Here is a 17,157-nt window from a genome sequence, read left to right on the forward strand (position 1 = left end):
GGGAAGGGAAGCTAAAAAGGAGACAGAGTGGGAAGGTAATCTTCCCCTGAAGTCTGGCTGTCTCCAGCCAGATTCTTCTCTGAAGTTACGCCATCAAGTTGTCCCTCTGAAGTGAAGCCGCTTCTTTCCAACATCCAACTCTAGTCTCCTATGTCCAGTTGCTTCTCTTCTCTCTACCAGCTGAGCCTGGGGTTTTTATGGGCACAGGATGGAGGCACGGGGCAAGCCATGGGTGGTTTTGGAAAAGGCAGCATTCGAGTGGGGAAACAGGAATGCATGTTCTCACTTTGGACCAAGGTTCCAGGCTTTTTGGCTTGAGGCTAGGGCCCTCACAAGGGACGTGCCCTCTTCTGCCCAGAACTTCCCTGCTTCCTGTTCCTATCACTTTCACTTATTTCTTGGCTTTCATAGTTTTATCTCTGTCTTACACTGAAAATGTTGATTTCTAGCATCACTAATGTAATTATGGGTATATTCTCTTAAACAGTTCCCAAAAACAATATTGATATTACTGCAAACAGTTGGAACTTTGAATTGACCCATAGTCATTGCAGAAAGAAACAGCTGTTGACTTTATTTATTTATTTATTTTAGAGACAGTTCCATGCGATGTTGCCCAAGCTGGTCTTGAACTCCCGGGCTTAAATGATTCTCCTGCCTCAGCCTCCCAAGTAGCTGGGATTACAGGCACGCACCACCATGCCTGGCTACTGTTGGCATTTTTATTGGGATCCTGTTACATTTTGCAAATATCTGAGGGAGGGCTGGCATCTTGTGATGTGTGCCTCCTCGAAGAGTATGCTATGACTATTTTCCAAGGCCACTTTCATGTCCTTTAAGGCTGTTTTTAAGTTTCCCTTGTCGGTTTTGCATGTCTCTTACTAAGCTAATGCCTAGATAATCATTATCATCGCTCTTGTAAATAGAGTCTTTTCTTCCATTGTGTCTTCTAGTTATTAGTTGTTTATATGAAGGCTATTGAATTTGGGGGCCTTGCTTTCATAACCTGCTTCCTTACTGAATTACCTGATTGTTTGCATCAGTTTTTCAGTTGATTCTTTTGAATATTCAGGTATTAATTAGAGCATCTGCACATAATTTCACCTCTATTTATAATTGTAAACTCACATGTCTTTCTCTCTAGTTGACTAATAAATTCAGTAAAACAATTTCAGTAAAATGTTACATAGTGGTGGTGAGAGTGGGCATACTTGTCTTGTTTCTGACATTAGTGGGAACGAGAGGCATGATTTTTAGCAACCGTTTATTATTTCATTCTGTGGATACCCCAGTTTTTCAGTTATTATAAATGATACTGTTCTGTTAATCTTTTGTTATTGTTGTTCACATCTTTGAACCTTTCCTTAAGCTTGATGAAGGAGGTACTGGATCAAAGAGCAGGCATTTTCAAAAACCCTTAATAGATATTGTCTACACACTTTCCAGAGAGTAGCACCACATACAGAGTATGTGAGATGCCTGTCCGTCGTACCTCTCCAATGCTGAGATCATGTAAAAGTTGTAGTTATTTGATAAGTAGAAAAAGGTATTTCATATTTTTATTTTTTTTTAACAGTGAGGTTGAATATAGCCCTCAGACCTGTTCATTGTAAGATTATTCTGAATTAATGCCTTCATTTAACATTTTTGGACTGGAAGGTGGAAGTGTTAAATGTTAAATAAAGAGACCTTTTTTTTTTAAGATACTTATAGGAAGAGTAAATTAATCACGGACTTGTTTTTTGAGGCCAGTTTTAGAAAAGAAAAGACTAGGAGAAGTCAAAGTTATAGCAGAATAATGTAGGACTTATTATCGGCTAGCTAACTGGAGACCCTGGGGCAAAAGAGTTGCTGAGTATTTGGTCTTTTGTGAAAGAAGTCATTACATTATTGTTAGAATTTACTTGAATTGTTTAAAATTGGCTTTTGAATACCAGTTAAATATTTTATATCTCTTGCTCTCCTCTCATGCAAATACAATACTTCACCCTCATTCAAAGCAGTTTCTTTTCTTTTTTGAGACACGGTTTCGCTCTGTCACCCAGGCTGGAGTGCAGTGGCACAATGTCAGCTCACTGCAGCCTGGACCTCCCAGGCTCAAGCAGTCCTCCCAGCTCAGCCTTCCAAGTAGCTGGGACCACAGGTGCGCACCACCACGCACAGCTAATTTTTGTATTTTTAGTAGAGACGGGGTTCCACCATGTTGCCCAGGCTGGTCTCGAACCCCTGGGCTCAAGTGATCCACCCACCTCCGCCTCCCAAAGTGCTAGGATTACAGCCATGAGCCACTGCGCCCTGCCTATTTTCTGATACAATTGAAAGCTTTACCATAAAAGTAGAGGTTTAACTGCCTACAAATGAATTATGCATATATTTACAGGAACTTTGGCTTCTTGCCTGTTAGTTGAAGAATAATAAAAATGGACTGTGCGGAAGTTATCGGAGTGCCTGCTGCTCTTCTAGTCAGCTTAGAAAGAGCCGCACAGGGAATCTCTGCTTTCATTAGTCTTTTCTTCTCTTGCATGTTTTGATTTTTGTGTCTTCTCGTGATTTGCCATGATATCTTAATGAGAGGACACAGTCCCTGGATTGCTGAGGCAGTTCACACTGGCCATCTGTGCTTCTCAGAGCAAGGGGGAGGTGTTCAGAGCGATGACCCAAGGTGGCCCTTGCCCTCAGGGAACCAGCGGGCCCGGAGTCACAGCGGTGTTCTAGCTTCAGCCCCTCTAAGCCACAGAGAGGTACCACCAGGGCCACTCCCTCTTCGGAACACTGGGGAGCCCGTTGCCTGTCAGACAGCCTGAGCCCAGCCAGTCAGCCCAGCCCCTCCAGGGTACCCCCTCTCCATGGCCCGGGGCTACACACATGACCTTGGCCGTTACTCCATGGTCAGTCTCAGCTCTCTCTGGGTGGCACCCATGGGGTTTAGTTTCCAGCTGCCAGCTGTAATCTCGGCTCATTACCGCACACAGAGACCACTTCTTGGACATTCCCGTCCTCTGTCTGGTCCAGCGCCCTGCTGCCTCTGCTCCTCAAGTGTTTCCTGAACTGCCCTGGCTCAAGCCGTCCTTATCTAAAAAAAAAAAATTTAAAAACTGAGGTAAAATACACGTTAAAACATAATATTTATTATTTTAACCATTCATAAGTGTACAACTCGGTGGTATTAAATACATTCAAAATGCTGTACACCCATCACTACTATCTCTACCCAAAACTTTTCATCATCCCCAACAAAAACTCCATTAAACAGTAAGTGGCTGTCTCCCCATTCTGCTTTCTGTCTCTATGATTTTGCCCACAGTAGGAGCCTCTTAGAAGCGGAATCGTACAGTATCTGTCTTTCTGTGCCTGGCTTATTTCCCTAAACATAATATCTTCCAGGTCCCCCCACATTGTAGTACGTGCCAGACCCTCGCTCCCGTCGAAGGCTGATGCCATCCTTCAGTGATGTGTGGACGGACACATTCCGCGTATCCCCCCATCAGTGGATGGACGCGTGGGTTGCAGAGCACGCCACACACATTCAGTCAGTACACGAGTTAACAGTTGCGTGCTTGTCTGCCTGTGTCATCCATTCGAGCATCTGCCAAGGACCCAGGAAACACACAGTGTGTCCCCTGAAGGAATGAAAAGCCCTCCTGGCCCCTCTGCCCTCTTTCTCCACCCTCTCCATTTTCACCGAGATGGTTGTGGTGTCACCTCTCGTGGGGTGGCCAAAACCCCAGCCAGGGCCACCTCTCCCTTCACCTCCCTCCACCTCGGATTTCCTCTTGGAAAATGAGGCTCCTGACTCACTTGACCTACTGTGTAGGCTCCTAAAAGGGTGTCGGCAAGTTGGCAAGTTAAAAAAAAAAACAATCAGCATGAAAGCACTCCGATGTATGCATACTTTTACTTCGCGTTGGTTCCCTACGTTCTTAGAACAAGGAAGGAGTGTGAGTACTTGCTTTGGATTGAAAGGTTTTCCAGACTAGCTGTAGGAAGTATGAAAGTAACCAAGGTCTCACACACAGCCCCAGCACTCTGGGTGGATTTCACTTCATCTACTCCACTCACCTACGCTGAGCTTCCCTGTGGACAAGCTCGTCCATCCTCTTTAATCACTCCCAGGCCTCGCTCACACAGCAACAAGTGCCTGTCCCTGTGTCCTTGCTGTTGGCAAGCAGAAGTTCCCTGGCAGCCTTTGAACATAGCTGAATGTTAGGTATCTTTGATCTGTCTAAGGAAAAAGTCTATTTTAAACTGTGAAGTGAAGCCAATTTTTTTAGTTCAGATTCTTACCCAACAAAGCATACATCATCCATGCTCATATAGTTTCCAGTTTAAAAAAAAAAAAAAAGTGCTGGCCAGCGCAGTGTGAGTGCACTGTGCGCATGATGCCACCGTTCTCTAGGTTCAGAACACCAGCCTTCTGTTAATTACGATAAAATGTCTTCACTAAAATAGAAGCATATTTAATTTGCCTACAAAATTGCTTGGAGAGCCTTAAGAAATAAAACCTTCAGCCGAATGATGTAGAAATGAAAATTTGAAAGTTTTAATCAGAAATACTACCTAGAAATAAAATCAGTAGGATGTATTTACAGGTAGTTTGTTTTTAAGTAAAGAATAAAACAGTGACAGAGGGATCAAAGAATAAAGAATAATTCCTTTTCAAGCCAGGCACAGTGGTGTGCACCTGACTTCTCAGCTACTCACTAGGCTGAGGAGGGGGAGAATCATGAGTTCAAGCCCAGCCTGGGCAAAATAGGGAGACCTTGTCTCCAAAAAAATATGAAATAATTGTTTCTTCATTATTGTCTAGTACATAGATTATTGTAGTTATGGCATTTGACGGGAGACCATATTGAGCACTGTGGCCTTGTTGGCCCATTGAGCTGTGGAAGGTATGCTAGGTGGGCTGGGCCCAGCAAAGCGCCCTTCCTTGGTCCTTGCTCAAGCCCTTCACAGGCAGCTGCAGTCTCAGGAAAGGTTCAGAACGTCGCTGCGAGGCCAGCGTAGAAGGCAGGTAGGCGTGTCACAGGAGGTGAGTGGAAGGCATCCACTCCTTAGCAAGTGCATCATGGGGGGCCTGGAATGGGGTCTGTGATCAGGGGAGAGGGAAATGCTGTTCTTGAGATGATTTGACGGCATATCCCTCTTAATTACGTGCTACCTGGAAGAGGTGTAAAGGGTAGCAAGGTGGTTTTGTAAGATCGGAATTGGGTGCAACTGCTTGATTCATTCATTCAGTACATTTGATGAAACACCTGCATGCCAGCCATTCTCTAGGAGCTGGACCAAGGAAGAGCTTGTGGTCCAAGCCACAGACCGGGAGGGAAGAGGAAGCCTGCCTGGATGAGGGTGGTCTAAGCAGAGATTCCTCAGGTGGCTCTGCTGCATCCCCACGCCGCAGCTGAAGGGATCTTTCTGTTGGCAGATGGCCCGTGTTTTTCCAGTGGGACAATGCCCACTGCTTCCTGCATTTTGCTCTGATGGCCGGAGCTGTATTTAGTTGTGTCCTGCCTCAGTCCCTCCCAAGCTGTCCACCTCAACTCAGCATGGGGAGCGCACTCCATATCTGACGCTGGCTTCTCTAAACGTGAGGGGATAGGGAGATGACATATATGCCCTTTTACGGGTGAGGAAAGGACCAGCGGGGGTTTATTGAAGGCAGCCTCGCTCCCCATGCTGAGCTGTCCCCTCTGTCTAGCCCCTCCCTAAGCAGGTGATGAAAACCTGGCCCAGTGCGAGCGACATGGTTGCATTATGAGCCTCTTCTGGGTTGCATTTACTTAGAGTTTGTTTCATCAGTGAGGAAAGTACTCTGGAGACCCAATTGAACTCTGATAGCTTCAGTGAGCCTACAGACTCAATGCAAAGGTGACAGGCTTACAGGAGAAGGTCCAGGCGGTTCAAAACTGATTTGAGACAGGGAGTCAACCTCCTCTAATCTGTGTTGGTTCCATTTTCCATGCCTCATTTCAGCTAATTTTGTTTGTGTTTTTTATGTACCTGATCTCATTTATCCAGATTTCCTTGGTTCAGACTTTCTTGGTTCTCATCACAGCCCTTTCTTTGTTCCTAGCCTGTGCCTAAGAGACAGTATTCATTAAGGGATTCTCCCTGCAGTGACTTAATCTATATCTCTTTTTAAAAATTATTTTTAGGCCAGGTGCAGTGGCTCACGCCTATAATCCCAGTAATTTGGGAGACCAAGACGGGTGGATCCCTTGACCCTAGGAATTTGAGACCAGCCTGGACAACCTTGTCCCTACAAAAAATTTAAAAATTAGCCAGGCATGCTGGTGCACGCCTGTAGTCCCAGATACTTGGGAGGCTGAGGTGGGGGGATCACTTGAGCTCAGGATGCTGAGGTTTCAGTGAGCTGTGATCATGCCACTAGGTTCCAGGGTGGTAGGGTGAGACCCTGTCTCAAAAAATGTACGTATTTTTTTAAATCGTTACTTTAGGCCAGGCACGGTGGGTCATGCCTGTAATCCTAGAACTTCGGGAGGCCGAGGCAGGCGGATCACCTGAGCTCAGGAGTTTGAGACCAGCCTGGGCAACAAGGCGAAACCCCGTGTCTGCTAAAAGTACAAAAAATTAGCCAGGCATGATGGTGCCTGCCTGTAATCTCAGCTACTCAGGAGGCTGAAGCACAAGAATTGCTTGAACCCAGGAGGCAGAGGTTGCAGTGAGCCAAGATGGTGCCATTGCACTCCAGCCTGGGCAACAGAGCAAGACTCTAACTCAAAATAAAATAAAAATTAAAAATATATATAAAATAAAATTGTCACTTTTAATTACTCTGAAAGTAATGTATGCTTGTTTTAGCAATACCAAAAAAAAAAGGGAAATTTTAGAAATAAAAAACATCCATATGATCCTACAGCCTTACTGCTGGGTATATATCCAAAAGAAAGAAAATCAGTATATCACAGGGGCACCTGCACTGCCATGTTTGTTGCAGCATCGCTCACAATAGCCAAGAAATGAAATCAACCTAAGTGTCAATCAGTGGATGAATGACTAAACAAAATGTAGGACATATAGACAATGGAATATTATTCAGCCATAAAAAAGAATAGAAACCTGTCATTTGCAGCAACATGGATGGAACCAGAGGTGATTGTGTTACGTGAAATAAGCCAGGCACAGAGAGACAAATACCATGTGATCTTACTCATGTGGGAGGTAAAAAAATAATGGCTCTCATGGAGGTAGAGAGGAGAATGGTGGTTACCAGAGGCTGGGAAGGGAAGATAGGGAGAGAGGGTGGTTAAGGGCTGCAAAAATACAGTCAGAAGGAATAAGTTCTAGAATTCAAGAGTACAGTAGGGGAATTGTAGTTAACAATAATTTATTATATATTTCAAAGTAGCTGGAAGAGAAGAATTGTAATGTTTCCAACACAAAGAAAAGATACATGCTGGAGGTGATAGGTATCCCAGTTACTCTGACCTGGTCATTACACATTGTTAACAGGCATCAAAATATCACATGTCCCCTCCAAATATGCACAACTATTATATATCAATTTTAAAAAAGAAAAACTCATACCCATACCACCCAATGATGACACTGTGGATATTTGGGGAGTGATTCTTCCTATGATCATTTTATTTCTGATTACACACTGCCTCTTTCACTTATATTTTCATTTTATACATTTATAAGTATTTCTGATGGATATGTAATATTTCACTAGGTATGTGGGATAATCCCTTTGGCATTAAAGTAGTTTCCAGTATTTTAGAACCATAAATAAAACATGATGCCCTCAAAAAGAGTAAGATAGTTAGAAATGAAGTTATCAAGGAGAGAAAAGACTTGCACACTGCAAACTATGAAATGTTGCTGAAAGAAATGGAAGAATACACCAACCAATGGAAAAACATCTCTCGTTTATGGTTTGGAAGACTTAATGTTGTTAAGATGTCAATACTGCCCAAAGCAATCTACAAATTCAGTGCAATCCCTATTAAAACTTTTACAGCATTCTTTTCCAGAAATAGAAAAGTTTCATCCTAAGATTCATAGGGAATATCAAAGAGATAAGCATAGCCAAAACAATCTTGAAAAAGAACACCAAAGTTGGAGGACTCACACATCCTGACTTTAAAACTTACAGCAAAGCTACAGTAATCAAGACTGTGTAGTACTGGCATAAAGATGAGCCCAGAAACAAACCCTCACATAGGTGGTCAAATGAGTTTTGACATGGTTGCCTAGACCATTCAATGGGGAAAACACAGTCTTTTCAACAAATGGTGTTGGGAAAACTGGGTACTCACATGCAAAAGAATGAAGCGGGACCTGGCCAGGCGCGGTGGCTCACGCCTGGAATCCCAGCACTTTGGGAGGCTGAGACGGGCGGATCACAAGGTCAGGAGATCGAGACCATCCTGACCAACATGGTGAAACCCCGTCTGTATTAAAAATACAAAATTAGCTGGGTGTGTTGGCACACACCTGTAGTACCAGCCACTCGGGAGGCTGAGGCAGGAGAATCGCTTGAACCCAGGAGGCGGAGATTGCAGTGAGCCGAGATCGCGCCACTGCACACCAGCCTTGTGACAGAGCGAGACTCTGTCTCAAAAATAAAAATAAAAATAAAGAATGAAGTGGGACCCTTACCTTCATAACACATACAAAGATTAGCTCAAAATGGATCAAACACCTAAACCTAAGAGTAAAACTATAATGTTTGAGGAGAAAACATAGGAGAAAGATTTCATGACATTGGATTTGACAGTGATTTCTTGGCTATGATACCAAAAGCTCAGGCGACAAAAATAAAAATAGATAGATTGGACTACATAAAAATTTAAAACATCTCTGCATTAAAGGGCCCAGTCAACAAGAAAAGGCAGGCCACAGAATGGGAGGAGATATTTGAAAAATCATATAACTGATAAGGAGTTAATATCCAGAATATCTAAAGAACTCCTACAACTGAGCAAAACAGCTTGATTTTTTAAATGTGTGAAATACTTAAATAGACGTTTCTCCAAAGAATATAATATCTGCAAATGACCAATAAGTGCATGAAAAGATCCTCAACATCTCTGTCATTAGGAAAATGAAAATCAAAATTACAGTGAGATACTTCACACCCACTAGGATGGCTACTATTTAAAAAAAAAAAAAAAAAAAAAAAGGAGCGAAGGCAGGCAGATCACTTGAGCTCAAGAGTTTGAGACCAGCCCGGGCAACGTGGTAAAACTCCATCTCTACTAAAAATACAAAAACTAGCTGGTAGCACGTGCCTGTGGTCCCAGCTACTCGGGAGGCTGAGGTGAGAGGATTGCTTGAGCCCAGAGGGTCAAGGCTGCAGTGAGCCAAGATCATGCCACTACACTCCAGCCTGGGTGACAGAGCAAGACCCTCCCTGTCTCTAACAATAAAAATAGTGCTCGCTTCAGCAGCACATAAACTAAAATTGGAATGATACAGAGATTAGCACAGCCCCTGCGCAAGGATGACATGCAAATTCGTGAAGCAGTTGCATATTTTTAATAAATGGCATTGGGAAAACTGGATATTCATATGCAGAACGGAACTAGACCTCTCTTTCTCACTATATACAAAAATCAAATCAAAGTGGATTAAAGAAATCTAAGACCTCGGCCGGGTGCAGTGGCTCACATCTGTAATCCCAGCACTTTGGGAGGCCAAGGCAGGTGGATCACGAGGTCAGGAGATTGAGACCATCCTGGCTAACACAGTGAAACCCTGTCCCTACTAAAAATACAAAAAATCAGCCGGGCTTGGTGGCGGGCACCTGTAGTCCCAGCAACTTGGAAGGCTGAGGCAGCAGAATCACTTGAACCTGGGAGGTGGAGGTTGCAGCGAGCAGACATCGCACCACTGTACTTGCACTCCAGCCTGGACAGCAGAGCAAGACTCCATCTCAAAAAAAAAAAATCTAAGACCTCAGACTGTGACACTACTATAAGAAAACAATGGGGAAAATCTGCAGGACATTGGTCTTGGCAAAAATTCCTTGAGCAATACCCCACAAGCACAGGCAACAAAAGCAAACAGGGACAAGTGGGATCACATCAGGCTAAAAAGCTTCTGCACAGCAAAGGATACAATCAATAAAGTGAAGAGACGACCCACAGAATGGGAGAAAATACTTGCAAACTACTCATCTGACAAGGGATTAATAACCAGAATATATAAGGAGCTCAAACAACTCTATAGGAAAAAAAATTAATAATCCGATCACAAGATGGGCAAAAGATATGAGTAGACATTTCTCAGAAGACAGACAAATGGCAAACAGGCCTATGAAAAGGTGCTCAACATCATTGATCATTAGAGAAATGCAAATCAAAACTACAATGAGATACCATCTCATACCAGTTAAAATGGCTTATCCAAAAGACAAGCAATAACTAATGCTGGAGAGGATGTGGGGGAAACGGAACCCTCGTACACTGTTGTTAGGAATGTAAATTAGTACAACCACTATAAAGAACAGTTTGGATGTTGCTTAAAAAACTAAAAATTGAGCTACCATATATTCAGCAGTCCCACTGCTGGGTACATACCACAAAGAAAGAAAATCAGTATATCAAAGAGATATCTGCACTCCTATGTTTGTTGCAGCATTGTTGACAATAGCTAAGGTTTGGAAGCAACCTAAGTGTCCATCAACAGATGAATGAATAAAAAATATATATATACACAATTGAGTACTATTCAGCCATGAAAAAGAAAGATCCAGTCATTTGCAGCAACATGGATGGAACTGGAGATCTTTATGTTAAGTGAAATAAGCCAAGCACAGAAAGACAAACATCACATGTTCTCACATATTCATGGGATCTAAAAATCAAAACAATTGAACTCATGGACATAGAGAGTAGAAGAATGGTTACCAGAGACTGGGAAGGGTAGTAGTGGGGGTTGGGGGGGGGGATGGTCAATGGGTACAAAAAAAGTTAGAATAAATAAGACCCACTTGATAGCACAACAGGGTGACTATAGTCAACAATAACTTAATTGTACATTTTAAAATAACACTAAGAATGTAATTGGATTGTTTGTAACTCAAAGGATAAATGCTTGAGGGGATGAATACCCCATTCCCATTCTCCATGATGAGCTTATTTCACATTGGATGCCTGTATCAAGACATCTCTTGTGTCTCTTAAATATATATACCTACTATGTACCCATAAAAATTAAAAATAAGTTTTAAAAAATAAGTGTTAATGTCCTCGTGGAGAAATTGGAACTATTGTTGTGCACTGTTTTTTGTTTCTTAGGGTCTGTTTGTTTGAGATGGAGTCTCGCCCTGTCACCCAGGCTGGAGTGCAGTGATGTGATCTTGGCTCACTGCAGCCTGCCTCGGCCTCCTGAGTAGCTGGGCCTACAGGCACGCACCACCACGCCCAGCTAATTTTTGTATTTTCAGTAAAGATGGGGTTTTGCCATGTTGGCCAGGCTGGTCTCAAACTCTTGACCTCAAGTGATCTGCCTGCCTCAGCCTCCCAAAGAAAGCGCTGGGATTACAGGTGTGAGCCACCACACCCGGCCCTGTGCACTGTCAGTGGGAATGTGAAATGGTGCAGCCACTGTGGAAAACAGTATGGCAGTTCTTCCAAATATTACACATATACCTTGAAACTGTGTATCGCTATTATGCATCAATTAAAAATAATAGAATGGGAAAAAAATAAAAATAGAACTGCCATATGATCCAGCAATTTCACTTGTTGGATATACACCCAAAAGAACTGAAAACAGAGGCATGAGCAGATACTTGTAGCCCCATGTTCATGGCAACATTATTCACAAATGACAAAAGGTGGAAGCAACCCAAATGTCCGTAAACAGGCAAGAGTGAATAAACAACTTCATTGTATGCCAATGGAATATCATTCAGCCCTTTAAAGGTAGGAAATTTTGGCACTTGCTACAACATGGATGAATCTTGCGGACATTATGCTAAGTGAAATAAGCCAGTCCCAAAAGGACAAACGCTGTAAGATCCCCTTATGTGAAGTACCCAGAGTAGACAAGTTCATAGAGACTGAAAGTAGAGTGATGGTTGCCAGCACTGGAAGGAGGGAGAATGGAAAGTTACTGTTTAATGGGGACAGAGTGTCAGTTTTGCATGGTGAAGAGTTCGGTGGATGGATGGTGGTGAGGGTTGCAAGACACTGTGAATGTGCTTAATGCCACAGAACTGTATGCTGAAAACAGTTAAGATGGTACATTTTGTGTTGATGTATATTTTAGCACAATTTTTATTTTTATTTTTTTGTTTTTATTTTACCTTAAGTTCTGGGATACATGTGTAGAACGTGCAGGTTTGTTACATAGGTGTACATGTGTCATGGTGGTTTGCTGCACCTATCAACCTGTCATCTAGGTTTTAAGCCCTGCGTGCATTAGATATTTGTCCAAATGCTCTCCCACCCCCTGTCCCCCACCCCCCGACAGGTCCTGGTGTGTGATGTTCCCCTCCCTGTGTCCATGTGTTCTCATTATTCACCTCCCACTTATGAGTGAAATCATTTAGTGTTTGGTTTTCTGTTCCTGTGTTACTTTGCTGAGAATGATGGCTTCCAGTTTCATCCATGTCCCTACAAAAGACATGAACTCATTCTTTTTTATGGCTGCATAGTATTCCATGGTACTTATGTGCCACATTTTCTTTATCCATTCTGTCATTGATGGGCATTTGGGTTGGTTCCAAGTCTTTGCTATTGTAAATAGTGGCACAATTTTTAGACAATTGTTTTTTAATCAATTATAATATTATTAACTCCTTGTATTTATAGCATTTATATTTCCTTTTGCTTGCTTTTGGAGAGAACATACAGAAATTTGTGATTTTAAGATCGGGCATGGTGGCTGATGCCTGCAATCTCAGCACTTCGGGAGGCTGAGGCTGGAGGAACACTTGAGCCCAGGAGTTAAAAGACTATTCTGGGCAACATAGTAGAGACCTCATCTCTACTGAAAATGAAAAAAATGAGCAGTTGTGGTGATTCAAGCCTGTGGTCCCAGCTCTGCAGGAGGCTGAGGCAGGAGGATCACTTGGGCCCAGGAGGTCGAGGCTGCAGTGAGCAGAGATCATACCACTTCCCTCCAGCCTGGGTGACAGAGCAGGACCCTGCCTCCAAAAAAACAAACCACAGAAATTTGTCATTTTTAATATGAGTGCTATTCCTGAGGGGTTTGTTCAGAGGTATTTACATGTTATTTTTTTGCTTGAGAATTGATTATTCACTTTCCCTTTCTTCTAAAAGTTATAGGGATTTGGGGGGGGGGTGGTTTTGATTGATTTTTATTTAACTGTTTAAGCCACGTCAGATTTTATTCTGGTGTGATGTTAAAAGACTTAAATTGACTTTTTTCTGCATATAATCAGTTGTCTGCCCCAAGATTGCCAAGCAATTATCTAATTCTTCCCCTTCCACTGATTTGAGATACACTCTTTATTATATTACATTTATGTCAACATATTTCTCAGTTTGGGGCTGTCGCTTCTGTCCCATTAATCTGCCTCTTTTGCCCCATCACACTGTCATTAATTCATACAGCTTTATAGTTGGTAGGACTTGCCTTTCTCATTAGTAGTGTTCTCATTCTTCTTGTTCTTTTATTTTTTGCAGGTGAACTTTAGAATACTTTTGCTAAGTACCTGGAAAAATAGAGGCCCACCTGAATTTTAATTGGAAATACTTTAAACCTGTAGATCAGTTAGGGGGAAAATTATCAGCATAGCTGCAGTATTTATATTTTTTATATTTCCAATTCAGAAGTACACCTTACCTTTATTCAAGTCTTCTTTTCTTCCCTCATAGTATTTGTTTATTTATTTCTATCTTAGAGTCTGTTTTATCAATGATGGCCAGATCAGCCTTGGAGTTCTTTAAAGAACTACTTACATGCACAGGGTTTCAAAAGAGCGTGGGGTAAATCACTAATAAAGGCAAGATCCTTTGATCTGAGATCATTAGGAAAAATACATCAAAAACTGTCTTCACTGTTTCTTTGACTCCTATTTCGTATATTATATATAAAGCTCTTAGGAGCCTTTCCCCCTTATTTCTGTATTCCCACTCATCAGCACAGTTGTAGGATAGGCACATTTTTTCATCTTATCTCGTATGAAATATTAAATCATTGGAGGGCAGGTCTCTGTCTCCTTAAAGCCCAGATCTTCAATAAGCATCTGCTCCTGGGCTCCTTCCTGAGCCCCTGAACGCCTCGTTCCTAATTGTGTCTGAGTTCATCTGGCATCACTCGGAGGAGGAGGAGGAGGAGGAGGCTGGGGTGTGTGGCAGTGAGAGTCATCAACACTGCTTCCTAGTGGTTGTTGGTGATCGGTGGCCGTCCCCTCCAGACAGACAACCCCACAGGTCAGCAGTGAAGGCTCAGAGGCAGGAGGGCAGCTAAGATCTAAATTCCTCTTACCCAACCGAAAGCACGTGCTCTTTAAAAAAAAAAAAAATTTTAATTCTGCTGTTCAGATAGCAGCAAAGTCAGAGCAGGTGTGAGGCCGGCAGCCTGCTCAGGTGGTGCGTGCCCACTGCCCACTTGTGTTAGAAATCACATCATCTCCTGGCCAGCCATGGAATCCAGCAGTGTCTGTCAGCTCTGGGGAAAGAGGGGGAAGGGTGGGATTTGGTTTGCTTTTATCTATTTATTTTAATTGCTATTGATACACACAATAAAAGCTACATTCTTGTGAGGGAGGACTTGATTAGCAGCCCTGAAGGGTGGCAGCAGTTCCCTTACTCATTGAATGTATCTGGCGCTAAACCCTCAGCTGGAACTGCGAGCCCTAGCTGTGTTTCAGGTGTTTCTTACTCCACTATGAATTATGTTTAGGAACTAAAGGGCTTTTGTATCCTTCACAAGTGGGCGGGAAAGAGCAGGGGAGTTGTGTGAGAACTATTAAAAATGAGGAGCCATGGTTTGGACAAACTGCCTTGTTGGTGTGAAGAAAGGAGGAATTTTTTTCAGTTCCACCTGCCAAAGAGGCTTTTCTTATAGTTCGTTTTCATTTGGAACTACTAATAACACTCATTTTTGTAGGGAATCATCTCACCGCACCCCCTCATGGGATCCTGCAATACTCCATCCAATTCAGAAATAATGTTTTTCTCCTTGGAATAGCTTTTTACATTAACTGTATTTGAAGATACAAAATTTAGATCTGAATAGCAGCTTTTAATAGCCCCATAAAAATAAGTGAAAATATCTTTAATTTTAAATTTAAACAAAATATCTAAAACTTAAAAGGTATTTAATATGTCAGCATATTTGCAATACAAAAATAAACACACTCCATTTCATTTTTTTGCTTTCTTACTCCCATGGCCAGGTGATATAAATATTTCAATTTGTGTCACTTTCTAGCTATCGAATTTATAAAGCGGCTTTCATTTTCTACGTAAGTTTTTAAGCTTAATTTTTTCAGGGAAAAAATAGATCTCAAGAAAAAAAGTGTTTGGGATCATAAGTTAATAACTTGTCCTATTGGTAAGGGAAGTTGAATAAGAGTCCAAACTAATGGATTAGAATTGTGTAATATTTGATTAACCATTTGTTAAAAAAAAAAAAAAAAACAACACTGGGTTGCCAGAATCCTACCTAAGATGCAGATATTAATTAGAACTAGCAAGTCGAAGTTGCACAGGTGGGTATAAAATGAATTTGGGATCCCTCACTGGGAAATGCTAAAGTTCACACAGACATATACACACACTTTTTTTTTTTTTTTTTTTTTTTTTGGTGGCTCCCTCGAAATCATTTGTTTAGTCTGGCCAGGGTTGTGGCCTCCAGTACTTTCCCCTAAGAGATGGGATCTTTGCCTAAAAGTTACTGAGAAACGAAGGCTGCAAAAAGCCGGAAAATGTCCAAGCTTTTAACGCACACTGACAGCCAAACAGAACGCTCTTTCCGTTTGCAGTTTTTTTAGTGTCATTTTAAGTTGCAGCTTCCGGCCAATCAGCGAGCTTCATGCCTGCTGACATCACGAACCAGCCAGTTCCCTCCAGCTGCAGAGAGCTTCAGTTTGTCTTTTTTTTTTAAACTAAAATGGAGGCTGGTTTCTTGCCTTAAGGAGCCCATTGCCTTTCCCGCTGAAGTCTAGATGTTGACATGTAATAAAGCGGGCAGCAGGATGGTGGTGGATGCGGCCAACTCCAATGGGCCTTTCCAGCCCGTGGCCCTTCTCCATATTCGAGGTAAGTTATTGTGTGTTTCACTGAATCGGAACCTTCCGTGGGTAGTTAATAAATGGCTATTGTGCTTCAGATAAGAAAAGCAGGAAGTCCTTTCTAGCAGAATTCACCCCATTTCGCTGCAGACTTAACCAGAGGAGGTTGGGTGTGTCACTGCAGTTTGGCATTTTACGAACTACTTACAGAATTTGAGGCTTGAAAGAGGCCTTGCATGCATAGTTCAAAGCTGGTTTTTCTGCTTTCTGCTCGCTCTCCCATCCCCCTTTCAAAGCTGTGCTGATGTCAAAGGATGTGAAGTCACTGCCCAGGGAAGGTATTGGGTGGGGGTAGGAAGGAGAGGCGGGCCCGTCGCGCCTGGCCAAGTTGTTCGTACGCAGAGTTTCTGTTACATTTGTGTGGCTTAATGCTGCAAAGGTTTTGTCGAGGACACATCTCAGAATTAAAGATGAATTGCAGTCAGAAAATATGCACAATTGATTGGAAAAGAACTTCCTTTAAAAGGATTGTTTTCATTCTTGCCGTGGAGCCTGAGAGAGAAATATGCTCCACTTTGAAATATTGAAATCTATCGTGGGTCATCATTTTTGAAATGTTAGCGTTTTCGTGGAATATTAGGAAATATTTTGCATTTAAATAGGCTCTGTGTTGCCAGTTGGCTTTTAAAATTTTAAATGGCAACAAGTTTTCAAGGTATATAGAGATCACTGTTTTAATAATTAGTTTGCTTCTTTTTATGCATATTTTGGTTTCAAAACTTAGCCTAAAAGCACAACTACTCTAGTAATTAATAGCGGTTATATTGAACTACAGGCATCAGGGTAGTAGCCTACTTATTCTTGGTATTTTAAGATATATGAATTTTTTTTTGGTCATAATTGGGTGAAATAGAAAAATGATTTTAAGCTTCATCAGATCACTTTAGAATTTATAGTATAAGAGCTGTGCCCCAACAAAA

General features: G+C 42.1%; 1 protein-coding gene, 1 long non-coding RNA gene and 1 other non-coding gene across 21 annotated transcripts in view; 2 read left to right on the plus strand and 1 right to left on the minus strand.

Moving 5' to 3' along the window:
• The window catches only part of PPP2R5C (protein phosphatase 2 regulatory subunit B'gamma), a 166,558-nt gene that overhangs the window by 32,875 nt on the left and 116,526 nt on the right, over positions 1-17,157 (plus strand). For 4 of the 19 annotated variants that reach the window (XM_003807049.5, XM_003807048.5, XM_063596393.1 and 1 more), the window contains exon 1: positions 15,977-16,205. The exons of 14 other annotated variants lie outside the window; for them this stretch is intronic. In XM_003807049.5, the coding sequence (XP_003807097.1) occupies positions 16,112-16,205 (94 nt within the window). In that variant the 5' untranslated portion in view covers positions 15,977-16,111. Of the gene's footprint in view, positions 1-15,976; positions 16,206-17,157 lie in introns of those variants that run through there. One more of the 19 variants, XM_014347713.5, reaches the window with a different exon arrangement.
• LOC134729002 (uncharacterized) lies at positions 568-16,771 on the minus strand. The gene is made up of 2 exons (XR_010109838.1): positions 16,386-16,771; positions 568-3,073 (listed from the first exon to the last, which is right to left on the minus strand). It is a non-coding gene; the product is annotated as an uncharacterized LOC134729002 (long non-coding RNA).
• Positions 9,398-9,502, plus strand: LOC112437152 (U6 spliceosomal RNA). Its single transcript, XR_003025801.1, has one exon. It is a non-coding gene; the product is annotated as a U6 spliceosomal RNA (small nuclear RNA).

The sequence above is a fragment of the Pan paniscus genome, chromosome 15 (assembly GCF_029289425.2).
Source record: "Pan paniscus chromosome 15, NHGRI_mPanPan1-v2.0_pri, whole genome shotgun sequence".
Lineage (NCBI taxonomy): Eukaryota > Metazoa > Chordata > Mammalia > Primates > Hominidae > Pan > Pan paniscus.